The sequence below is a fragment of the Eulemur rufifrons genome, chromosome 13 (genome assembly GCF_041146395.1).
Source record: "Eulemur rufifrons isolate Redbay chromosome 13, OSU_ERuf_1, whole genome shotgun sequence".
In the NCBI taxonomy this organism is placed as follows: domain Eukaryota; kingdom Metazoa; phylum Chordata; class Mammalia; order Primates; family Lemuridae; genus Eulemur; species Eulemur rufifrons.
The window spans coordinates 12932096-12959426 of NC_090995.1; the positions used below are offsets into that span (position 1 = coordinate 12932096).

The 27331-nt window shown below is 42.9% G+C and overlaps 1 protein-coding gene across 2 annotated transcripts in view; it reads right to left on the reverse strand.

Annotated features, from left to right (window-relative positions):
• Positions 1-27331, reverse strand: part of GPAT3 (glycerol-3-phosphate acyltransferase 3) — a 48698-nt gene that overhangs the window by 13804 nt on the left and 7563 nt on the right. For both annotated transcript variants that reach the window (XM_069485548.1, XM_069485547.1), the window contains 4 exons: positions 26352-26415; positions 5349-5619; positions 1973-2047; positions 993-1082 (listed from right to left, as the gene is read on the reverse strand). In XM_069485548.1, the coding sequence (XP_069341649.1) occupies positions 993-1082; positions 1973-2047; positions 5349-5619; positions 26352-26415 (500 nt within the window). The remainder of the gene's footprint in view (positions 1-992; positions 1083-1972; positions 2048-5348; positions 5620-26351; positions 26416-27331) is intronic.

Below are 27331 nucleotides of genomic sequence, written 5' to 3' on the forward strand. Positions count from 1 at the left end.
GTCCACCTCTACCCTAAAGTTAAACCAGGATTTGACACCAACAAAGCAAAGTAGTTTGCTTATCTATATGGAGAAGAAAGGGAGCCAAATACATTGATTTTAGCATATCTTCCTTAAAATTAGAAGCAATTCTATAGGTTATTAACTCCTCCATATGTGATTAGGGTGCCTTTTCTGCAGAAAGTGTCTCCTCCGATCACGTTTCTGCAACTTCTTCTACTCCTTACTTCAAAACTCATAGTCCAGTTGCATCATAGAATTTAAAACTTTTAAGGGGCCTAAACCAAATGACAAAATGTTTCCCTTCTACACATGAGAAAGAAAGACCCAATCAGTTAAAAAAAAAAAAAAAAAAAAAGGGTTGTCCTAGAACTTCTAGAACAATGATGTTAAATTATAAAAAATAACATTGAGGTAGCAAGAACAGACATTGAAAAGCAATCAAAATCCCTTTCCCAGAGCTAATAACTTTGCTTAGCTTCCTTTGCTCTCTATGATGCGGGGTGAGACAAGCAGAAGGTTGTTTGAAGGCTCAGGCGTGGATGTTAGAAGTGGCAGCACTGGGCCCGGAAACCAGGCCTGGGGACTCCACCTCGAGTCCCCTTCCCCACCCCACGGGGCCTGTCACCATCACTACTTTTCACACCAGACAGACCCGGCTCGAAACCCGACTCTGCTGTGTACTCACTACCCGATCCCAACCCACCCACCCCAGAGCTCTCCATCCGTGCCCCGCACAGCGAGCGAGCCGTGTCCACCACACAGGGTCTGGCCTGCACACTGGAGACGCGCAATTATTAGGCACCACTGCATGTGTATGAGGACATTCCTTCTGCAAACTGAGCTCTTTGTATTCAGTGCTTTTGTGCGTCCTGGGGCACCCTAAGCAGGAGGGGTGAACACTGCAAATGCTCGGGCTCCACCGGCTTCCTCCCACTCCGATCCCCACCGGCTTTGCCCGGAGACGGGCGGCGGGGGCGGCGGACACTCACTTGTTGTGGTAGTGAATGGTGCCGGAGAAGGCCCGCACGCAGATGCGGCAGCACGTCAGATGCACCAGTTTGCTCAGCCGGTTTCTGAGGCTGCAGGAAAGAGAAAACATTTTACTGTGCAGTTCTGAGCACTCCTAAGAAACGACACGATACAAGCTTTACTTTGCTCTTTTGCACCTGACACTGTTCTGCTCTGCTGAGGAAGCACGGTTCAACCCTTCCAGTCTCAGCGGCGCATTCTTTTTTTCTTTTTGAAACAGAGTCTCACCCTGTTGCCCAGGCTAGAGTGCCGTGGCGTCAGCCTCGCTCACAGCAACCTCAAACTCCTGGGCTCAAGCGATCCTCCTGCCTCAGCCTCCCGAGTAGCTGGGACCACAGGCACAGCCACCATGCCCGGCTAATTTTTTCTATATATATTTTTAGCTGTCCAGCTAATTTCTTTCTATTTTTAAGTAGAGACGGGGTCTCATTCTTGCTCAGGCTGGTCTCGAACTCCTGAGCTCAAACGATCCACCCGCCTCAGCCTGCCAGAGTGCTAGGATGACAGGCGTGAGCCACCGCGCCCGGCCTCATCCGTGCATTTTAGTATGAGACGGCAAAAGTTTACCAAGAGCGCTGGACATAACTCTGACACAAAGTAGCTCCTGCCCTACTAGACTATTCAGATAAATTCCTGAAACTGAAGCTTCTTTGGTCTTGGTCTTATGAGCCTGCCAACATATAAGACTCTCTTTGCTTTGAGTTTCTCAGTTCATTTTCTGTCTTCTCTTCATTTCTCCTTTGAAAAAACAACTTCTTTCAATTTATATGGAAGTAAGACGGAAAATCAAACGAAGACTACGAAGACAGAGTGAGCAGAATTCTAATAAGAGACCATGAACATGATGCAAGACATAAGAACCAAACAAATATTCTCGTTGTGGACACAGCTAAGGAAAAGGACAATCTCACTTCTGGCCGGATAGAAGAAAAACATTCACCTGCTGGCTGGCAGCTGCCCCACCAGTGTGGTTCCTACAACCAGCAAACTGATCCCAATGAAAGCCAAAGTAAACCTAAAAAAAAAAAAAAGAAAGAAAGAAAAAGAAAAAAAAAAAAAAAAAGGCAATGAAAAAGTTTGTCGAATAGTAGGGAAGTAACCTAAAATTTCATAAATAATAAAGCTGTAAATAAGTTGTGGGGTATCCACATTATAGAATATGATACAGTCATCAAAAGAATTGGTTAAATCTGTAGATTCTGACATGGAAGAATGTTCCCAATACATTTTGAGGGACAAAAAGCAAAGTAAGTTTCAGAAAAATAGAGTGAATATGATACCATTTTCGGAATAACAACAAGCACACGTGTGTAGCTAGTCTATACGTGCACAGAGAAGGCCTGGGAATTTTTTCACAAGACTGTCCAGTTCGATCTGTATAATCATCAAAGGGCTAAGAGGGCTAGCGAAAGAAATATATTTAAAGGCTCTTTCATAAGAAGAACATTAAAACAGATCACCGGGCAGGAATCCTTTGATGCAAATCTAACTGTTGGCCTTTTGCACGGTTCAAGATAACTCAGACGCTAGCACAGGGTGACCGACAGTAACGCCAATCCCCATGGAGACATTTTCTCATTTTTGAAAAGTGCTTTTAATATGCGTATATTTTCTCTTCAAAAGGAAAATACAAATTTTTAGAAATACAAACAGAACTACTCAAAAAGAAAAGGTTAAGATTTACAATTCTTCAAAATAAATGGGATTTAGTCAAAACTGAAGAAAAATCGGTAGTTTAATTACATTTGACTAATGAGATGCTTGAAACCATTCTACTCTGTCAAATGGAGAAAGCAGAAACTTAGATTATCTCACTGCCCTCTCAAATCGAACCAGATCTGTGGCTTCTGGTTCTCTGCAGAGCCTCACCCCATCCTGCCGGACGCATGGGGCGTTCGCTCAGGAGCCAGACTGAAGGGAACCCCCGCTGCGGCCTCGGGAAGGCCTGCGGGTTTGGGGGGGCCACAGCGGCTGCCTGAGGTCAACAGTCAGGAGCAGCAGCGACCCTGGGGAGGGTCGAGCTGGTTTACTCCTGACCACTTTCACTCTTCACCTCCTGACCAGACATTCGGAGCACAGAATAGTTCATCTTAACCAATCTCGGGTTTTACATTAGAGGATGATTTAAAAAAAAAAAAACAACCAAAAAAACAGCTAACAGCCTGGACAACATAGTGAGACCCCCATCTCAAAAAAACAAATAAATAAAATAATATACATTAATGTTGCAAAATATTTTGGCCTCACTCAAAATATAATTAATAATGCATTAATACATCGATAAATATAATGTGTTAATTTTATAATTAATATAACCATATCATTACTAATTATGATTATAATTTAAATGCTATATTAATAGATGTTAATATGTATAATTAACGTTATTCATTATATTTTGAGCGAGAACAAAGCATTTTCAATATGCTTCCCTATAAATACCTTGTTAAGGTGTTAAATCTTGTTAAAGTCTTGGTTTAACATCTTTTGACATAGCAATTCAAACGTCACATTCTTTAGACTCTTGTGTTCATGTTAGTCACTGATGCAATTACATCATTTTTAAATCAATCCATAAATTACGCAAACATTTTTAAAGAATGTTTTGCCACCTTGTCCTAATGAGAATCACTTATTCCTACACATTAAATCAGAAAGGGTTGCATTTTAATGTGTTTAACAATTGGGTTCAAAGCTATTGAAACTTTTTATTTGCTAGAGTAACAGGCCAGAAAATTCTGCTTCATACTCTTAGTAGGTACTAAAGAGTCTTAAGTTTTCCATTTTCTTTTTGTTCTTAGATGCTCACATTACTGCTCTTGATCTTAGCCAAAAGGCTGAGACGCGGTGGATGCTTCCATTACTGGATCTTTTACACCACTGACCCATTTTGTGAGCGTTAGTTTAGTTAAAACTAGATGACAGAATCACAACCCCATTTTCTGGGCCCCCACAGCATGGCGAGAGCTAACCAACAGCACTGAGGGCATCTCAAGTACTCTGTGTTGTAGAACTCCTCACTCTTCCCTCCGGTTACCTTGGATACGGTGTCGGACCCATGGACCAGGTGAGGATGCAAGAACTCGTCCATACATTAAACTTTACTAAAGCTTCATTTCTTTTCAAAAATAAAAACAGAACAAATGGATGCTCTAATGATAAATATTACAGAATAGAAGCTTTTAATAAATATTTAATAAAAGCTCTAATATTTCCTTCCTGCACACCAGTAGACAGTTTTGTGCGTTTCCAGAGTACTCGAACCCCCCACTTTGGGAGCTCTGGATGAGGTCCAGGCAAAAGTGCACGTGAAACCTTGAATTTTGCTTTGTTATCACAACGGAAAGGAGTCCCAATAGACATGCTACACCCTGTCTGGACTGGCAACGCGAGCAAAAGACAACAGAAAGAACTTGGAAATCTGCGTGTGCCTGTACTTAAGCAATGCTTTCCCTTGTAATAAATCTGGATGGGGCAAGCAGAGGCCACCCTGGGGATGCTGAAGAGGTTTCAACTCCTGTGTCAACTGTAGCTGGCTGGTAACAACTGCCTGCAAAGCCCTGTTGTGAGCACACCACGGCCACGTCCAGGGAAATGAAGCAAGACGGTTAACAACGATGTCGTGGCTGGTCCGTAGCCAGCTACCGCCACCGCCATGCTCAGCAGACCTTGGCCAGCTTCATCCCACCGCCGGTGTCTCCCACTCACGCTCCACACTGTGCCTCCGCTAACCTGGGCTTCAGACGGCCTCCTTCTCAGGCGGCACTCAAGCTCAGAAGCAGCAGGGGACCCGGGTGAGGAGCTTTATAGTAAGAGAAGTCGGTGATCACCATGGAATTAGAAGGAACGAACTCACACTTCCGAGTGGCTCTCTCCACGTGGTCCCCACTCTCGGGAATTTGTTCTCTCCCGTGCAGCTGGGAACCGTGTGACAGCCCGGCCAAGAGGGCACCGGGCTCTGGTCAGCTGCCATAGTTTGGTGGACACCATGAATGGGAAACCGTCAACCCTCTCTCCTCCTCTTTTTGCTGACTCCCCTTGTCTAGCCAACATCAAATCATCTACGACTGTAACAGCAAGGCGGATCCAATTATAAGACCTGTTTAATATATTGGATTCCGAATGCACACCTTCATTTGGGGGAAAACGTAAAAGGAGAAGAGATGCTTAATACACCCCCCGCAGAGGTCACGCTTGATGGTGTTTCCTAAGCGGGACGGGGTGGAATTAGTGCCACGGAGCTCTTACGTGGCCCTTACGTACACGATTCAAGACCAAAGCGGAGCGATGACACGCGTTACGGGCAGGTGACTCACCTCAGAGGCAGGAGGACGCAATAGCGCACTAGGACGCCCAGCACCCACACCAGGGTGAGCCTTACACTGATGTAGTGGAAGTTTATGTTGGTTCTTGTGAGGAGATTCCATGACATCAACTCCTCTGAGGAGAACCTCTGGGTCACCTCATCTTCCACGATGGCTTCCAGTCCCTTCTTGGAGAAATAAAACACGTCAGACAGCTCAAAGTCCCTTCCTCGCAGGCCAGAGAGCCCTTTCTCCATGGGTGACTCATCTCTTTCGATAATACCTGAAAAGAAAGCAGCAGGACATGAGAAAATGCTGTAGGACAGAACAACTGACCGCAGGAGCAACTCTGTGTAGAAAATACGACACAAGTAAACAAGTCTAACAGGCGACATGCAGCAGATCTCGGGTAACAGCCAAGCAACTGCAGCGGGCGGAGAGAAGACATCCCTATGTCTGCATGCGATGGCCTCTACCCAGCAATTTCAATTCATTCTGGAGCAATTTGGGTCCTTTAAAACCATTTTGCTTGGATTTCCTCCCCACGTGCCATTAGCCAAAGAACTCACAGAAACTAACTCTTCCCAAGTACAGGTCTAGACTGTGCAAAAATAAAGACTTCTGTCCTCCCCTGATAAAAAACATAAAGTCAAAAAGCAAGGAGACCGGGCGCGGTGTGGCTCACGCCTGTAATCCTAGCACTCTGGGAGGCCGAGGTGGGAGGATTGCTGCAGGTCAGGAGTTCGAGACCAGCCTGAGCAAGAGCGAGACCCCGTCTCTACTAAAAATAGAAAGAAATGATCTGGACAACTAAAAATATATATAGAAAAAATTAGCAGGGCATGGTGGCGCATGCCAGTAGTCCCAGCTACTGGGGAGGCTGAGGCAGGAGGATCGCTTGAGCCAGGAGTTTGAGGTTGCTGTGAGCTAGGCTGATGCCACTGCACTCTAGCCTGGGCAACAGATCGAGACTCTGTCAAAAAAAAAAGAAAAAAAAAAAAAAAAAGCAAGCAAAATGGCAAAAGATATTTACCACAAATGGCAAAAAGTTGATATTTTAATATATAAAAATCATTTAATAAGAAAAACACAGGCTCCTCCAGAAAAGTAAGCAAAGTGCACAGAAGCACCATATATTAAAACTTTTTCATGGGCCAGGCCTGGTGGCTCACACCTATAATCCTAGCACTCTGTGAGGCCGAGGTGGGAGGATCGCTTGAGCCCAGGAGTTGAAGGCCGCCATGAGCTATGATCTCGCCATTGCACTCCAACATGCAGAGCCAGACCTTGTCTCTACATAAATAAATAAACAGGCTAATGCTTTATGATTTTAGGTTTTGGATTTTTTGGTAGGTTTTGGGGGGGGGCGGTTGGCTGTTTTTGCCCCACATCCAAAGCTAATACCCAAGCACCTTAAGAATTAGAGCAATAAAGTATGTTCTTGAATGATCATTAGGTTATTTTTTTCAGAAGTCAAGTCTAAGCGGTTTAGCCTTTCTTCACCATCTCCATAAAAGGTTCAATTAGTATCAGAGGACGAACCAAGACACTGTCCCTACTGATAACCTCTTACCCTGTAGGCACCGCAATACCACTCAAAGCAGCTTACTCAACCCAAGTACTGGCCAATATTTAGCAGTGCAAGCGTTTCATTATTTAGCAATGTACAGTTTTTTTTTTTTTTTTTTTTACATCTAGAGCAGGAGGGAAGAATAAGTTATTCAGCAAATCTCTAAATGAAATACACTGGGGACAGCAGACAGCATTTCTAAAAATAACCTTTTCCAGAAGGGCCAGAGACAAGAATGCAAGCTCAAGTTGCCCACTATTATTCAACAGAGACAAGAGAAAAGAGACCTGCAAACAGAGGCCAACCCCTCAGCCCCTACACACTTGATGTGTAATATATTCTCTGCCCCTTTACCTAGTTTATTCTGAATAACTCAAATAAAGTATAACTCAACTTTATATTTTGCTTAAGCATCTTTCAAAACCATGTGGATAACTGCAATGCATGTAGTTGACAAAGGATTAATTTCCAGAATATATTTAAACACACAAAAATATTAATAGGAAAATGTCAAAGAACACTGTTTTTAAAAAATGGCTAAGAATATGCAATTTATAAAGAGTATCCTTAATGACTAAACATTTGAAAAAATGCTTAGGCCGTTGCGGTGACTCATGCCTGTAATCCTAGCACTCTGGGAGGCCGAGGCAGGTGGATCGTTTGAGCTCAGGAGTTCGAGACCAGCCTGAGCAAGAGGGAGACCCTGTCTCTACTTAAAGTAAAAAGAAATTATATGGACAACTAAAAAAATATATATAGAGAAAAAAAATTAGCCAGCCATGGTGGCGCATGCCTGTAGTCCCAGCTACTCGGGAGGCTGAGGCAGGAGGATCGCTTGAGCCCAGGAGTTGGAGTTTGCTGTGAGCTAGGCTGATGCCACGGCACTCTAGCCTGGGCAACAGACCGAGACTCTGTCTCAAAAAAAAAAAAAAAAAAAAAAGAAAAGATGCTCAGACTCACTATAATCAGATAAATACAAACTAAAACCACAATTAGATACTATGAGATCCATAAGATTGATAAAAATTTGAAATCTGGCCGGGCGCGGTGGCTCACGCCTGTAATCCTAGCACTCTGGGAGGCCGAGATGGGAGGATCGTTTGAGCTCAGGAGTTCGAGACCAGCCTGAGCAAGAGCGAGACCCCCCATCTCTACTAAAAATAGAAAGAAATTATATGGACAGCTAAAAATATATATAGAAAAAATTAGCTGGGCATGGTGGTGCATGCCTGTAGTCCCAGCTACTCGGGAGGCTGAGACAGGAGGATTGCTTGAGCTCAGGAGTTTGAGGTTGCTGTGAGCTAGGCTGACGCCACGGCACTCACTCTAGCCCGGGCAACAGAGTGAGACTCTGTCTCAAAAAAAAAAAAAAAAAAAAATTTGAAATCTGATAATATCAAGTATTGGTGAAGATGTGAAGCAATGGGAATATAGTTAGTACGACCATACTGGAAAACAATTTGGCACTACCTAGTAAATTCAAAGACATCAGATCCTATGACCTGGCAATTCCACTCCCAGGTGTAACTCAGGAGGATCTGTTTTTTAATAACTGCAGGTATACAGAAAAGTTGACACAATAGGTCACTTCTCCCAGATTTGCTAATTGCCAACATTCTGCCACATTTGCTTTATTGTCCTATCTTTATGTGTATAAAAAGATATTTTTCTCTGACCCCCTTGGAATACATTTGTAGACTTCATCCCCTTTGCCCCCAAATATTTCAGCACATGTTTCCTTAGGACAGAGAGATTCACTTATTTAATCACAGAACAATTATCAAAATCAAGGAGGCGGACATTAATGCAACATATTAATGGTCTAATCTACAGACCTTATTCAAACTTTGACAATGGTCAGAATTCAACAAACCCAGTTATTTTTAATAAATGAATCATGATCCTTCAGAGCAATCCACAATTCTTCAATTTGTGAAACCCTGAATCTAGGAAAATTTTTTCCTTTTCTGTCAGAAGCCAGTTTTGCGAAGTAAATCTATAAACATTTTGAACTTTGTCCATATACCAAACACTCCGGCCAAACCAACATGCTTGGAAGGAAATCAAATTAGGACTCCCTTTGTCTAATGTAAGAGATTAATTGCACAAGCTGCCCTGTGGCCTGTGCCTTCAGCATGTCACTCACACATAAATAATACCAGCTAGGCAAGGCCTGTGGAAATGGAGACAGAAGTTAAAACCATCTCAGACATAATTAACTCTAAATGAGCTGAGTGAACTCTTGGAATAACTGCCCGTTTATAAATCACACTCGTCTTTCCGCCCTCCAGTCGTAACGCAAGCTTCCTACGCCAGCAATGAAGAAAATCAGGCTCCCCTACAGCTCAGAAGAGAACACAGTAGCTTATAAACAGAAGTGCACCGTTAATCTATCAATGACGCATGTGCCAAAAGGCAGAAGCTCCGCGTCCCAAACACACCCTCTCAGGAAAAACTCACTTACACTAGTCTGAGCAAGAACACTACTCACTCATAAGCTTCACTAACTCAACAATAGGTGAACCTATAGAGGGACAGCATGAAAGAGAAATCTCTTTGAACACTGTTTCTACAAATTTTAAATTAAATCTGGTTTGGAATGCACAAAAATACACTCCCCTATCCCACAGTTATTGGAAGGGGACACTATGGGATACTGGCAATGTTCTATTTCTTGGTCTAGATGAGCAGGCCTACGAGTGAGTTCACTTTGGAAAATGCATGCAGTCGTACATTTATAAATGCACGCTCACTCTTGTCGATGTGGGTTATACTTGCATTTCCCTACCCAATTATTACAGAACTGGGTGGGAGGGGTTTACCTATCCCAGCACCAACTGTTGGCAGTGCTATCCTTTTCCTGGCATGACAAGTTCCTCCGAGGGGCTCAGGCCTTGGCTGGGAAGCCAGGCTGACACCCTACCGCACCACCCCCAACTTCCTTCCCGACCCGTGAGGGTGACTGACCTGACTGAATAAGAGAGCAGGGTAAGGCAGTTACAGTAACCAACCCAGGTCTGGGTTGGGGAGCGAGAGGGACCGGTGCTACTGGGATTAAAGGACAACAGAAATATTCTCCCCAAGGGAGAGGGAACAGTCGATGCACAGGCAATGGCTTAAAAACTAGAACGATCTTTATATCATCTGAACAAGCCAGTACCAAGAATGGATCCCAGAAACAGACCACTGATCTCCATCTCACTCTCCTTTAATTCATTAATCGCCACATTTATTATGATGTTAATTACTGCGTCAACTACACTGTCACACAACCGCACAGATTTCCAGTCTGCTTTCTGCCGCCTTTTCTCGCCGTGATTTTGCTGCAAGGCTGAGCTCTAGACACTCCGCATCCAAGCCGTTCCCCGGGGCCTTCGTGAAGTTACAATTTGTAGGATAGAAATTAGGCAACTTGGCTATACTTACCTCCCAGTCCCTCCTTTGTGTTCCTGATTATCACTGCTTTCGTTCCTGATTACCACTGCTTTCCTTCCCAAGTACTTTTTAAAAATTAATTTTGTTGTTATTAATTTAGTTAAGTATAAGAATGGCTCTAGGTTCTTTTTTTATTTGTTTTTATTTTTTGAGACAGAGTCTTACTCTGTTGCCCAGGCTAGAGTGAGTGCCATGGCATCAGCCTAGCTCACAGCAACCTCAAACTCTTGGGCTCAAGCGATCCTCCTGCCTCAGCCTCTCGAGTAGCTGGGACTACAGGCATGCGCCACCATGCCTGGCTAATTTTTTCTATATATATTTTTAGTTGCCCAGCTAATTTCTTTCTATTTTTAGTAGAGACGAGGTCTCGCTCTTGCTCAGGCTGGTCTCGAACTCCTGAGCTCAAACGATCCTCCCATCTCGGCCTCCCAGAGTGCTAGGATTACAGGCGTGAGCCACCGCGCCCGGCCGGCTCTAGGTTCTTATATTAAAAAAAGTCTGGTTTTTCAGATGCAGACTGAAGTTTGTAAAGGTAGAAGGACATGATCCCTGGGATTAGCTTTGAAATACTTCCTTAAAAGGACACACATTAAGATGAGACTGATACTTCTAATTGCTTTTTTGTTGTTATTCTCTAACTTTCTACATTGCTCATATACTGGTTCTGTAATTAATTTTTTAATTAAAAAATTACTTCCACAAAGGAAAACTTGGGGGGGGGGGCCGGGAAGGATAGATGAAGCAGATGTAGCAAATTCTTGACAACTGTTGAATTTGGGTGATGGGTAAAGAGGACTAATTGTACTAGTCTCTCTCTACTTTTAAAAAAATGAAGGCTATGCTCAAAAATACACTTACGATCCCATCACTATGGTGTCTGAAAAGGGGAAAAAAGAGAAAAACTGCACTTAAGAAACTTGTTGGAAAAGTCAACTTCAACTTAGCTGGGGATGAAGTCCCTCATCTAAATAAAAACATTCATTCGGCCAGGCGCGGTGGCTCAGGCCTGTAATCCCAGCACTCTGGGAGGCCGAGGCGGGAGGATCATTTAAGCTCAGGAGTTCGAGACCAGCCTGAGCAAGAGCGAGACCCCCGTCTCTACTAAAAAAAAAATAGAAAGAAATGATCTGGACAACTAAAAACAAATATGCAGAAAAAATCAGCCGGGCATAGTGGCGCATGCCTGTAGTCCCAGCTACTCGGGAGGCTGAGGCAGGAAGATCGGTTGAGCCCAGGAGTCTGAGGTTGCTGTGAGCGAGGCTGACACCACGGCACTCTAGCCCGGGCAACAGAGAGAGACTCTGTCTCCCAAAACAAAAAACAAAAACATTCACTCATTCATGCAGTGAGTCAATACAGAGAGAGGAGCAGGCACCAGACCAGACACTAAGATATAAGGGAAAGGGGGGAGGGTTGAACGTGGTCTCAGCACGGCTGCAGGCCAGAATCAGCTGTGGAATCTTTAAAAAAAATAGATGCCAGGGCCCAAGCCCAGATCTATCTACTAAACTAAAATGTCAACTACATTTTCAAAAATATATATGAATGAGGGTGAAAAAAAACGATAAGGAAATACATGAAAATAGTCATTTCTGAGTACTAGTATTTTGTATGGCTGATTTTTCCTTTTACTATTTATACTTCTGCAATGCCTAATTTTTCTAAAGTATATGCATTATTTCACATTGAGAAAAAATTACTTAAGATGCTCTTTTTATAACTATAATGAGATACTGCTACACACCCACAAGAATGGCTTAAATTTAATACCAAATGCTGGAGAGGCTTGGGACCAACTGGAACTCTCACACACAGCAGCTGAGAGGGTACAAACATTTGAAATGCCATCCAGCAGTTTCTATTAATAATAAAGTTAAACATACACTGGGTGTACCCAATGCCCAGACATTCATAAGAATGTCTGTACAACACTGTTTATAGCAACTTTCTGCCCAAGGGCTAAAAACTGGAAATAACCCAAATGTGAATCAACAAAATAATGGCTAAACAAATCATTGATTTGTATAAAGGAATACTCCATAGTAATTATTAATACAAAAAGTCCACTGATTCAGCTGAACACTTCATATTGTGCATTTTAATGCATGTAAATTATACCTTGATTTTTTCAAAACCAGAAAAAAATGTTACTTTTAAGAGTCTCCCAAATTTCTAGCTGTCATCTCAATTAGAGGTTCTAGCCAGCCATACCCATCCTTGCCCTGCGTATTTTCAAATCTTCCTTCCCTTACTAGAAGGTGACTGCCATCTGCTCAGTGGCTCCTGATGCCAGGCTGTCCGCTAAGCCCTTGACATGTCCCCCTACGCAGTCCTCATAATCCCATGAGGCAACATGTTTATCCCATTTGATGTGCGAGGAAACCAAGGTGCAGAGGGGTTGAGTGACGTGCCCGGGGCCACAGATGACAAGGAACAGAGCCAGGATTGGAAACCAAGCCTGTGACTCCAAAACCAAACGCTTCTTCATATCCTAAAGCCGCAAGTTCCATGTCACGCTGTTCAACATTCGCCCTGTGACGAACCCCAAACTCGTAAGACCTTTCCCTTCGGCTCCAACCGCCCCCAGCTCCTCCTGGCTGAGAGAGCCTGAGTGTTTCCTACCTTTAAGGGAAGGAAGGGAACTTGAATTGACACAGGAAAACCCAAACTTCATCGAACATTCATCTGGCTCTGCACTTATCACTAATTCACTTGCTTTCTGGGATCCTCACTCCCAGAAAATTGTTAAGTCAAGTCACTCTTTGCTTGTTTATTTTTTTGACTGAGGCTTTGAACACAGCTCATTTCCTTTCAGTTAGGTCTATGGGGCTTCCCACAATAAGGGAAGCCAGAACAAAAAACGAGGAAAAAAAAAAAAAAAAAAAAAACAGCCCCTGGAAAGTGGTCCACCCAGTGATCCCTCAATTTCCACAGTTGACACAGGTCTCAGTTGTCCGAGGAGGCCGTTCTGTCCAACTGGTGACTCAGTACCATCAGGACACAGATGTCTTGCCGGTACCCTCACTGTTCCCGTCCTTTCCAAGGTAGAAGCAGCTGTCTTTTGCACCTTGCAGATGAGTCAAGGTTTAGAAAGGATAATCATCCTGGATTTGTTTTTGTCACGTGGATTCTCAAACCTTCTGCCTCTTTTGCATCATCACTAATCTGGACTGTCACTAGGCGAGGATTGAGGAAAACAGCCTCTGTCTCTTTCTTTCAGGCCAAAGAGCCAAGCAACCCTGCTATACCCTCAGCCAAGTTCAAGGTCGCTGAGCCAGTAAGGTGAAGTTCCATCAGGGTCCTGCATAGGCCCCTTCCAAGGTCCTGCACCTAAATGTGTGTTGGTCACTTTCCATTCCTTATTAAAGCAGGCCTCCAAATGGTACAAACTTCAAACCCCCACCAAATCTGTATTTGCCCCATCTCTACCTCACATTATCATTTTGTGGATACAAACAACAGATTTACTTTAAACCATACACCTTACAAATTAAGATGATTTGGAGAAATATTTAAGATGAGAGAGCCAATCTATTACCAGCAAGTATTAGCACATTGGGAAGTCACAGATACACATTAACATCTTTCTGCTCCATTTCACTTATTATTAATATTTTATCTATCTGGTGGTCGCATTAGCAATGTACTAGTAAGAGGGTTTGCTGCTGGTTAGTTTTGCTGTTGTTTTAAGGTTTCAAGTTTCTCAGGTCTTGGAAGTGGGAGAATTGGAGAGGATGACAAAGGCAAAATGGAAAAACTCACTACATCAGAGTTTCACAGGTTAATCTGTTACAGGATTGGTTTTTTTAAAAAAAAGTTTTACACGTTTCCCTGTAGCAGCAATACTGCTTTAGAAATACTAGATTATGATGTACCATAAAAAAAAAAAAGTAGGGGAAAAATCAGTGCAACTATCATGACCTTTCATACACATGAAATGTGCTCAAGATAAATGTATCTCCCTTGGTTTTCCTAAACGCTACTCAATCGTGATGACTCAATCAGGATTGCCTGTTTTTTAAAAAAGCATTAGGGTTGTGAAACTCTTCACACTCCTCCTAGTAATGTTGCTGGGTTGGTATATTTAAGAGTTACAATCGACTTTTTTATTTTTATTTTTTCATGCAAAAATGGGTGAAATTTACTTTCAACACTCGTACACCCCACCACTTAATCCAATTAAGGAAAATAAAATTGGGGCAGGGAAGAAAGCCCACATATAATACAGAATAAAAATTTACGAAGAAGAAAAAACATAAACAGAAAATTATAGAAATCACAAGCAAACTCTGCACAAAGTCCTATGCAAATAAGGTTAATAAAAATCTCAGCAGACAGATAACTCTGCATTTAAAAAAAAAAACTTTACTGACACCAAGAGATAAATACTCTAAAGAGAGCCCTTTGCACAGATTAAATAATGTTGTAGGGAGCCAAAAAACTTACCTACTCACCCCCAACCAACCAACCAACCCCAGATCCAGATTTTTTTAACAGGAAATTCTACCAAACATTTAAACTGGGAAGAGAGGGACACAGGAAGGAAGATAGGTAAATAATATGCTAATCTCAAGTGTTAAGGATCGAGTACAAAAATCCTAACTCCAATTTTGGCAGACAATTTACAGCATCATATTAGGACCAGGCAACGTTTATTCCATAAATGCAAAGATGATTCAAATATTCTAAAATCTGTTAATATAATTCACCATAATAGGTCTAAGGGAGAAAAATACGTATTCACCACCAGAGATGCCCAAAAAGCATGAAACATTCAACATTCATTTTTGATTTGAAATAACAAAACAAGAATCAACAAGCACTTAACATGAGATGGAAAAACAGATCAAATCCAACATGATCCCCATCGGAAAGACACTGAAGACAGTAAAGCCAATTCCCAGCAGCAATAACAACATCACCAGCACTACTCACCACTGCACTGGAGTTTCAGCCAATGCAATCAGACAGAGAAAGAAATGAAGTATAAACTGGAAAAAACATGAAATACAAACCCAAGTTGAACAAGAAGTCGTAAAACTATCAATATTTGAAGATTTTTTAAAAATTGTATTACAGGGGAAAAAAAAAACGAAATCTCCTGAAAAACCACGTATGGTATGAGAATTCTTAATTTTATATCCTTCTACCTTACTCACATTGAAAGCTTTCCTGTATATGAACAACAATCATTTAGAAAACATAAGGGAAGAATGTGCCCCATTTATAACAGCAAATGAAACATAAACTTAAGAGAAAATGCATAAAACATATCTGAGGAGAATTTTTAAGTGTCTATGGAGGATACAAAAGAAAATCTAAACAAATGGAAAGATATAATGTCCCTGGAGAGTAAGAATATAGACAATGTCAAACATTCCTGAGTAAATTTATCAATTTAATACGACTTCAATAATAAAAACAGGTAGTTGTATTTCCTTGGATCATAGAAAGCTGAATCTCAAGATTATAAGGAAAAATAAGCAACAGGAATAAATAGGAAAAGCAGTAAGAACAACTATTCCTACTGGATATTAATATTAAAACAATCTGTTAAAACATCAATAATTAAGAAAATATGATACCAGTAACATGAGAAGACAAGCAGACAAATGGAGCAGAATAGAAAGCTCAGAAATAAATCCAAATATAGAACAGAATTCGGGAACTTATTAAGGATGCGTCTCCTCACTAGAGAGGGTTGAGACAACAGGATAGCCAATGTGGACAAACACAGCAGAATAAATGAATCAAAGGTTTAAATATAAAAAAAATAAAGCCATAAAGTAATCAAAGAAAACGCTAGAGAATTCCCTTAAAACTTGGCAGAGGAAAAATCTTTCTACTAAAAACCTCGAAACTTAGAAGCTATAAAAAGGAAATGGTACAGATGAATGAGAAATCTCTGCACAGTAGAAGCATGAAAGAAAAGGGAAAAATACCGATTGCAAACTGAAAGATACATCTCAGCACAGACAAAAGCTAATCACCTCAACCTATGGAAAGGTCCTGGAAAACAAAGAAACAGAACAGCCTAATAGAATAAGTGTCAAAAGATGTGAACAGATAGTTCCCAGAAAAAGAAATACAGTTGGCCCTTAGACATGAAAACATGTACAAACACACACTCTTTCTCAGAGAAATGCAAATTAAGACTAAACTGAGTTTCCACTTCTTGCCTATCAGATTGGCACGGATCCAAAAGTTAGACACGCACAACTGGGAAGTTCTGGAGAGAAAGGTACTTGTAGACACTCCTAGTGGGGGTACTAACGGCACATCCATTATGGAGGGCAATTTGACACTACAGATCAAAATCACAAACGTTCTCTGACAGAACAATCCTATTTGTAATAATTCATGTTACAGAGATATTTACTGTAGCATTTTCTTTTTTTTTTAAGCAGCAAAAGGTTGGGAACTACAGGTCAAAAGAACCATTTGGATTCATATAATGAAGTTTCTTGTATCTATTAAAAAAGAAGAAACTTTCAAAGTAATAATATGGAAAGGTCTATAGAATATTATAAGTGAAAAACAAGACGCAGAATGCTGTTTTATAGTCTGTCGTGATTACTGTTAGCAAGTCAAGAAAATAATAAACATTTGCATTATCATAGCATGTTTGTAAGAGCATAAAGAGATACTGGAAAGACACATAAACTAACATGGGGTAGAAGGTGGTCAGTAACAGGGGTGGAAGCTACCTTTATCAGGGCATGTTTTGAAAATTGCTGTGATTTCTGAACCATGTGAATTTATAACATGTAAAAAATAAATATATTTCTAAAAGGATGTGTGAACCCAAATTTAAAGTGTTTACACAAGAACTTGCACCCACAGCCTTTGTGTGTTCATTCCTCTGCTGCCTCCCAGAATCACATCAGTCTGATGGCTCAGCATGTCTTCAGAATTGCAAAGACGGAACAAAGTGAAACTGTAGTAGGGTCACTTTCTTCATAACTAGTGTCACCCTTTCATTCCACATCTTGCCCCCAAATACTTAATTTCTGGGTTAGCTTTAGAAGTCCCTGATAATCCTCCACTTCATACATGTATATACACTCACAGCAAAGCACAGTTTATAGATATGGCATTCAGTGTTTTTATTTCTGGATAAAAGGGGACGATAGAGAACATCTATTATTCTTGGAAGAAACTATAGCACAAAAGAGCATCAGTGGACAGAAGAAGGAGAGAGAGAGAAAATCCGAGGGCTGTCTGGGAAGTATCCGCCATGCAATAGGAAAATTACCTATTGGCAATGGCTGTACACTTTCTGGACAGCCCTGGTATATAGTTAGAACGCTCTCTTCCTCCCCCACCCCCTTTAGTTTCCATTCCCTGCGCTCTTCTTCTCTTTCCTGGTTGATCCTTGTCTCGTTCCTTCATCCCTTCCTGCTCCTTTTCTATGACTTTTTCTCCAGCCTTTATAAATAAATGTCTTTCACCCTCTGTGAGTTCATTGGATCTACCATTTTAGCTTTCACCCCCTGCAATGACTCCCCAACGTTCATCCACGGTCCTGACTTCTTCTTCCCCAAGGTTCACGTGTGTGTGTGTGTGTGTGTGTGTGTGTGTGTGTGGCTGCTGGGAAACTCCACCTCCCACCCACCCCACTACTCTGGTTCAAGCCCCCACTACCTTCCAGAATGACTTCCTGTCCACCGTCCCTCCTTCCTCCACTTCCTCCAACCACTTCCACCAAACTGCCAGATTCATCTTCTCAAAACTTTTTGCGCTCTCCTGGCCTTCACTCAAAGCCTTTCAGGATTTGATGTAAACCTGCATATCCAATTTCAACTCCCTCCATCCCCAACTCATCTCTACCCATCCCAGCTCCGGCCAAACTAAATCCTTCATTTGGAGCCTCATAAATACCTCCTGGGCTCTCCTAACCTCCCGCCTTTGCTTACAGTTCCTTCCACGCAGTGTCCTTTTCCTGCAATCATTCTAAGTCTTTCGTAACTCCATTTCTCTCTTTCTTACTTTCCTTGAGCCATGAACCATCAACTCCATGCATTATATGATGCAGGAGCTGTTTTAACTGATTATAAGCAAACACCAAAAAAAAAGACCAAGTTACATCAAACCTAAGAAAGATCATTTCTAAATTTCCAAAATTAAACCAGGCTTCTCTTAAAGCCACACCGGGTGGCTTGCCCTATGGGAGTAAGGGTGGATTGGCAAAGCGATGCTCTTTTTTTTGTTGTTTTTTACCCAAAAAAGGGAAAAAGAAAAAAACCAAAAAGACATTAGTTTTTTTATCTTCCTCAATTGCAAAATGCCTGTTTTTTCTCCTTCCCAAGAACCCTGCTCCGCGTGCTTCTCTATACATTAGCACACCGGGGCTGGTATTTATAAAATGCCAGCTCAACGTCAGAGGACGAACATTGTCACCGGCCGGAATTTTGAAATCCCTGCCCGCATCACACGCTGGTATCTGTCTACGGGAAGGTCATGTGGGCTGGCCCACACACAGGCAAGCAGAGTGAGTGACACGAGTGAGTGACAATGAGGATGTTATTTTATTTGAGCAATGTGTGCCAACGTCATTACGGAGGCAGGAAGAGGAAACGATAGGAATGAGATAGCAATGACACACTGACAGCCGCTTAATAAACACAGAGCTTGGCAAGCGTGGAGAAAAGGAACATGCGCTTACACCTTGCAAAGACTTTAAGCACTTCACGTGTCATTAGTGACACACACCCAAAGCCTGTACCCTCTGTCTGGCCTTCATCTCCTTTTGGTTTTTTGTTTGTTTGTTTTGTTCTTTTACAGGGAAGACTTCTGGGATTCATTATCAATTTCCCTCCCCCTAAATCAAGAGGATACCACTGGTTGCAAAGGGACCCGAGGAGTCACTGCCCATGATGCTGTTTTCTCTAATAACTCGGGGAAGGGCACCATTTGCAATGTAGATGCGCTGTTTCCAAAATATGTTAACGTTTTCTAAAAGCCTGAGGCCAGTGTTCCTCCAAGCTGCCGTCCTCTGAGTGCAATGCATTTTTCCATATACTTAAAACGGCCAAAGTCTCCCACCCACAGAATTTGTCCTCAGCACCCCCTGCAGCCTGGGGCTCCAGGGTCCACTTCTATTTCCCAGCTGAAATAAGCAGGTCCAGGCGGCTCGAGTCAAGGCCAATCAGCCCCCCCGAGAGAAACGCCCCGAAACGCCCCGGCTGCAGAGGGTGAGAAGCTGGGGGACGCCCCGGCTGTCCCCCAGAAATTACAGGAGATGTAAGAGTCTACTAGTCCTGCTCCCCGGGGAATCTTCCGGAAACTGAAAAGGCCTGCAGGTGATCAAAGCTCTTCTCTGGCCCACCCAGGCTTTGGGGGAAACAGAGCTTTGAGGAAGACAGGGAGGAACGCCAGCATCTGGCCTAGGAAAGTTAGCAAAGGAGGTTCCGTCACACTGGTCTGAGGCTGCCACATCGCGGCATCGTTTTAGGTCCTGGGTTTTGCCTTGTTTTTCATTGCTGCTTCTCTAAGACCCTGCCTCTGTCGTTCTGTGGCAAGTCTTTGTCAGGCAGCCAGGCCTGGTTTTTCTATCCCCTTTTAGAGCATCATCTTTGGGTAAACGGTCTCGAATGCAGTCCCTCTCTGATGGCTCATTCATCAAAACTGTCAACATCACTGTAAATTCTATTCCTGTTTCCTGTGTTGCTTAAAACTCTGACTAATGTAAGAGCATTCAATCAACTTCACTGCATGTTCAGTTATGACAAAGTCATCAATACAACCTCAACCAATAAAACCAAGTCCATGCCAAGCCCAGTTCCTCAACAGGCTCCCTCCCTTCCTTTCCTTTAGTGACCTCTGCTATGCAGTGTAAGAACCCCTACCTAGGCTGGGCACGGTGGCTCACACCTGTAATCCTAGCACTCTGGGAGGCCGAGGCGGGAGGATCGCTCGAGGTTAGGAGTTCGAGACCAGCCTGAGCAAGAGCGAGACCCCGTCTCTACTACAAAATAGAAAGAAATTAGCTGGACAACTAAAAATATAGAAAAAATTAGCCAGGCATGGTGGTGCATGCCTGTAGTCCCAGCTACTCGGGAGACTGAGGCAGGAGGATTGCTTGAGCCCAGGAGTTGGAGGTTGCTGTGAGCTAGGCTGATGCCACGGCACTCTAGCCCGGGCAACAGAGTGAGACTCTGTCTCAAAAAAAAAAAAAAAAAAAAGAACCTCTACCTATTCTCCAGCCCAGGGTGGGCTGTGCTAAGGAGGAGTTCGGAGGCCACAGCTCAGTTCAGCGGCAAAGACTTTAACTCGTGATATTGGCCAGGGTCAAGGTAGGGGAACAGGCAACAGAATGGATCTATTAACCCTGTGATTTATGATTAGAACAGAATCAAAAGCTTTACTGAAATAAAGTTCCTGCACAGTTCCTGTATCTGTAACAGAATAATTTGACACCCTCCCTCTGTTTTTATTCCGAGTAATTTTCTGCAAGCATCTCTGTTATGAAGACTAAGTCAAAAGTATTGCTATAGACTAAATGTCTGGGCCCCTCCAGTAGCCAAACGTTGAAACCTAATCCTCAGCGTAAGGGTGTCTAGATGTGGGGGCCTTTGGGGGGTAGTTAGGTTATGAGGGTGGAGCCCTCATGAATGAGATTAGTGCCCGTGTAAGAGAGGTCCCAGAGAGACCTCAGAGAGACCCCTCAACCCTGCTACCATGCAAGGTTACAGCAAAAAGACAGCTCCCTACACACCAGGAAGCAGTGCCTTGATCTTGGACTTCCCAGCCTCCAGAACTGTAAACCATAAATTTCTATCGTTTAAAAGCCACCCAGTCTATGGTGTTTTGTTACAGCAGCACAAACAGACTAAGACAAGTACTAAACTAGAAGTAGTAGAAATTTACGTTTTTCTCTTGAAAAAGGTAAATGAGAATATCTATTCCCTTTTTCATCCTTATATACTCCAGTGGTTCTCCAAAAACTTACAAAATAATCAATGCTAATTATAAAATGGGAAGGTTTTAGCCCCAAATATAAATATTAATCGTGGAAATATCTCTGTGTTTTAAAACATTAATGAAGGTTGTGGACACTGTAATCAGTTGTCAGTCAATGCCACAGAGAAACCAGAAGGCATTGAAAATATTAGTAATAGGCAGAATTCCATTTTAACAACTAGCATTTTAACAACCCACTCAATATATTGTTGACCCATATCTTGGCTGACAGCCACATTAACTCTGTTAATTTGGACATAACTAATTTGATTGAACGAGAAATCACATAACACAGAAGCACTCATAAAACTCTATTGTCAAATGAGCCATCAATTCAATGAAAATGTCAACATTATGGTTTGGCATTCATGCATGGTATCTTTGATCATCATGCTAAATATCCTTAATAGACTGATTTCTCAGAATCACTTACTATTACGTAATTTTTGTTCCAAGAACAAAAATTGTACCCCTGCCCCTACAAAAACTTCCAAACTTCCAATTAAAGCAATAACAACATTTTTGTTGTTATTGTAACAACAATAAACAAACATTTTTGTAGACCACGACTGAATCTCAATTCAAACCAATCAATTATAAAAAACATTTTGAGACTACTGGGGAAATCTAAATATGGACTGTGTATTAGATGATAGTAAGAAATTATTTAAGTTTGAGCTGGGTGCAGTAGATCATGCCTGTAATCCTAGCACTCTGGGAGGCTGAGGTGGGAAGATCATTTGAGGCCAGGAGTTCCAGACCAGCCTGAGCAACATAGCAAGACCCCCATCTTTACAAAACAGAGAAAAAATTAGCCAGGCGTGGTGGCCTGTGCCTATAGTCCCAGCTACTGGGGAGGCTGAGGCAGGAGGATCGCTTGAGCCCAGGAGTTTGAGGTTGCTGTGAGCTACAATGATGCCACGGCACTCCACCCAGGGTGACAGAGTGAGAGTCTGCCTCAAAAAAAAAAAGAAAAGAAAACAAAGAAAAAAGAAATATTTCTAAGGCTAAAAATTTTTTTTTTAAGTTTATCTTGTGGCTATTGCAATAATGTCTCCAAATCTACCATGTTAGATTCCATCTTATGTTTTCTGGAAAAGGCTGCATGTGCATGTCTGATATGTTTGCTTTTTCCCGGGTCGGGGTGGGGCTGACCTTGAAGTAGCTGTGCCTATGCACAGGGCTACATTCACAGCAGGCCACGTGACCCACAGTCTCCATGCGTGGGGCCTGCTGGCGCAGGGCAGCGTGGAGGGACGTGGACGCCACACACGGTTTGTGAGCAGCGATGCTGAGTCAAGCCAGCAACACGTGCTGAGGGAACAACACCAGAATGACGAGCCACGGCCTCTACGTGTTTGCAACATTCATGACTCACTCCGGGTAAACGCAGGCCTTAACTCATGCCTGTGGACTTCTGGTTGGTAATCGTTGCCAAATGCCCTAGTCTCCTGACACAAGTAGAGTGGAATTCATCTTGAGCCACTAAAATTATATAATTATTTATATTAATTACACTGACAATCAAAACTATTAACTGATTCAAACCTGGCACGATAAATCCTGGAATTCAGCCAGGTACCCAAAGAATAAGACCGGCAGCTCTTAAAAGTCAAATCATCAGCCGGGCGCGGTGGCTCACGCCTCATCCTAGCACTCTGGGAGGCCGAGGCAGGAGGATTGTTCAAGGTCAGGAGTTCGAGACCAGCCTAAGCAAGAGCGAGACCCCGTCTTTACTACAAAATAGAAAGACATTATCTGGCCAACTAAAAATATATACAGAAAAAAATTAGCCGGGCATGGTGGCACATGCCTGTAGTCTCAGCTACTCGAGAGGCTGAGGCAGGAGGATCGCTTGAGCCCAGGAGTCTGAGGTTGCTGTGAGCGAGGCTGACGGCACGGCACTCTAGCCTGGGCAACAAAGCGAGAGACTGTCTCAAAAAAAAAAAAAAAAAAAAAAGTCAAATGATCCCTTGTACCACTTACAAGAGACTAAAACAAAGGTTGCTGAGATCTCGGTCACACCAAGTCCTGGGGTCTAAGGTGACGCATTTGTCCTGTGTCCCGTGGCCGGTGTGGCCAAAGCACAGCTGACAAAAAGGGCAAACGAGCCACTGCCGTCCTCTCTTGTCTTAGTCTTCTGTGCCATAGCTCGGCCACACCTCCTCGCAGGGAACAAAACTAGGGTAGAAGGGGAACTCTACATGCTCCACTCTTGCTCAGGCTGGTCTCGAACTCCTAACCTCAAGCGATCCTCCCGCCTCGGCCTCCCAGAGTGCCGGGATCACAGGCGGGAGCCACCGCGCCCGGCCTCTACTGAAGTTTAATGCTCAGCATAACACAGTTACTTGAAGGGGGAGAAAAGATTTATCTTCATCTTTGTGTTAACAATGAGGAAAAGTCCTTAAGCCTAAAAGGAGAAGGTGCAACGATAGAACTTCTTAAAGAGATCTTGCTCATCATCCTACCTGAAGCTCAGTAAATTAAACAGTTTTTAAATGAAAGCACACAGCAGAATAGTAGAATATGGCTAAAGACGGAAGGGGATTATTGAACCACAAAGATAACATTCCCCTAGGCTTAGCTTTCCGTTGGCTTATTCCATGAAAAGCACAGAAGAAATATGATGCAAGAGAGATTTCACTGTGCAGGGAGATTTGAAATGCATTTCAAAAAATGTGTTTCACTAAGTAACAAAGTGGCAGAAGGAAGTTTTTTGGTGCAGAAAATAAACCTAACTGTTTCCTCTGTTCAGCTCCTCTCTCCCTCTCAGCTCCCCCCAAGTCTATGATCAGAAACTGAATCAACCGGAACATCTCAGAATTGCACCCGTGCTCCTGGGGCCCTCGGCCTGGCTGTGTCCCCTGCCGACCCCCAGACTGGCTCAGCACTAACCTGTGCTGTCCCTGGCAGCGGCACAGGGACACGATGCTCTGAAGACCGACGATTGCACCAGCCGAGCGCACAAGCGCTCAGGGTTTCGTCACCCTCGCTCAGTCTGTCTAGGATTGTGACGCTGCTTCTCCGATGACTCCAAACACCACTATGGACCAACAGGGCACACGCCCCGCAGGTCCAGGCTACTCACGCACGGCGCCGGGGTGGGAGCAGAGGTGCACACTGTGCCCAGCTGTGGGATCAACACACACAGAAGCAGCACGTAGCAGAGCCTGAATTAGATCTCCCATTGTCCTTTGCTTACGCACCTGCTGCAGCATTTATCACGGTGGCCTGTCACATGCCTGTCTCCCCGTTAGGACCATGTCCTTCTTAATCATCTTGGGATCCCAGGCCCACCCGCATGTCACAGATGCCTCAGTAACTGTGACAGCCGATTCCCACTTTCACGTGCTAAAAGGAAGGGCGGCCCCTCCGAACGAAATAGGACAAATTTTGTACGCACCCGCCTTACTCTAAACTCTTATGATTTATATTTTCCCTTCGTGTTCATTTTCACTCTTTCCCAGAGGTACCATGGAAAAGATAAAGACAAAAAATAGAAAAGGCAGATGTAGGACACGTAGTGAGACTACCAATAATCCAACAGGCGAAAGTATTCATAAAGTTCTCACTTCCATATAGGCTTAAAAAACAAAAACTAAACCCATGCCACTCAACACCCTCATCTAGTGATTTTTTAAAATCTCTTCACCCTACCAGGTTGAAATACCCGGTGTCCTTTTAAATTCACGGCCCAAGACACGTACCACAACACTCTAATCCACGGGGCCCAGAGAATTTCACTCAAGATCAACGACAGCACAAATTCTCACCAAGCAAACAGAAAACCAGCAACACGTTTGTTCTCTCTTTAAATCCCAAAGACACACATTTAAAAGTGTACACGGAAAAATAAAAAAAAAATATTAGTTCTGCTATATCTGAGAGAAAGTACCTGGCAATAAAAAACCCAAGATATCCAACTCTGGTAAAATTGTTATTGGTGATAGCACTGTGGTGTTTAAGTATATACCATGAAGCTCTACGAGTTGCTTCACTCCTTTGAAGATAATAATTCAATTATGCAAAAATGCTCAGATGTTTTCAGTCAAATACTTTATTTCCAAAACTCACTAGAGTATAGAATTTCTACAATTCCTTTTAGACGACACTCCAGAAAATAAATTCCTGCTAGTGGAGTGTTTGACAGCTTGATCATTTTTAATCCTAAATCAGATGGGCACAAAATTGTTTCCATGTTATCTTTGAAAAACACAAAAAGGATTAGCCTTTTCATTAAATCTAGTGGTTTACTTCCTTATTACGAAGCCCTCACTACCATAGAAGTCTACCCGCCTATAAACCCAGTGTCTTAAATAATTCTTAAAATTCTTACCCCAAGTGAAAGGGTTTATTCAAACAAAGGCAGAGCACACAAACAGAGGCAGGGCCGCTTAGCCTGCTTGACTTGTTAGCTGACTTCTACCAGAAGGTAACAAGCGTCACATGGGAAAAAGGATACCATGGTCAAACAAGTTGAAGGAACACTGAGTTAAGTAAAATTAATCCTGTTTCTTTACTGCAGGACTCTTCTGAGCCTTTTTTGCCGTGCGAGAACCCTCTCCAAAAGGAAGGTATCATATGTGATCATTCCCAAGCTTATTTCCCTGGGAAATTATTTTTATTTCATGTATTACCAATTGGCCTCCAGCAGAAAAGAGTATTTTGAGGAACATACTTTTTGAGCACCACAAGTTAGAAGTTAAAATAAGGCATTAATGAAACCTCAATAATAGGTTTTAACTCCCATGTAGTCCAATTAGCTTTTTTGTTGTTGTTTTTGTTTTTGCATTGACTACATCTTTCAAACCATGGGGCAGACATCTTTCAACACATGCCCTCAGAAAGGAAAACAGTATCTGCAAGAACACATAGATGAACACACATTACCACTTTTACAATAAAAAGTCAATCAAAACTCAGGCAGCTGTTATTTTGCATGAAGGACGGAATTATGCAAAAGCCGAGGCCTAGAGAACACACCGCTCCCCGCATAGTTCAAGTTCAGGTTGAATATCGTAACAATCACAATGAAACGGGAGACTCACCGACAGAAGCTGGGTTAAGAATCGACTCCTTTCGGCCTCCTTTTTCAATTCGTATAGTGGCCCACTGTTCAAAAACAAGAAATAGTAATTTAAACTATCCCACAGATACAATGTAGAATACTTAAACCATGATTCTACGGAAATGAATTTAAACATTAAGCCCTGGAAGTATTCGAAGTAAAGAGATACCCCAGTGAATCTCTGATGTAGCAGGATTCCAAGTCGCAGGGAGACTTTTATATTAGTTACTGATAATCCACTAATAAAAGACGGAAAGAACAATATGTAGCCTTTCTAAACCTCCTGGCATGCATCTGTGTCTTAGTAAATTACTCCCTGAAAAGGCTGTGAAGCGCAGTGGGCAGGAGTACAGGTTACAGCATCAGGAATGTCACTCAATCCCTGCAGCCCTCAGTGTCCTCAAAAAATGAGGACAGTGGTTCCTATGCCATAGGGCTGCTGTCAGGATGAAATGATATGACACATGGAAACGCCTAAACATAGGGCAGAAAGTGTAACACTTATTTCCTTAACTAATTAGGCACTTAGGGGTAAAACACATTCAAAAAGGCATCCAGACATAAGCTTGCTTGCATCAGACATAAGCTTGCTTGCATCAGAAATAACCTTGCAGGAAGAGGCAGCACAAACTTGGAGAGCTGGAAAGGATTTGGTGAAGTCATAACTAAAGAAAACTATCGGCCGAGCATGGTGGCTCACGCCTGTAATCCTAGCACTCTGGGAGGCTGAGGCGGGAGGATTGCTTGAGGTCAGGAGTTCAAGACCAGCCTCAGCAAGGGCCAGACCCTGTCTCTCTTAAAAATAGAAAAAATCATCTAGGTGTGGCGGCATGTGCCTGTAGTCCCAGCTACTCGGGAGGCTGAGGCAGGAGGATCGCTTGAGCCCAGGAGTTTGAGGTTGCTGTGAGCTAGGCTGACGCCACGGCACTCTAGCCTGGGCAACAGAGTGAGATTCTGTCT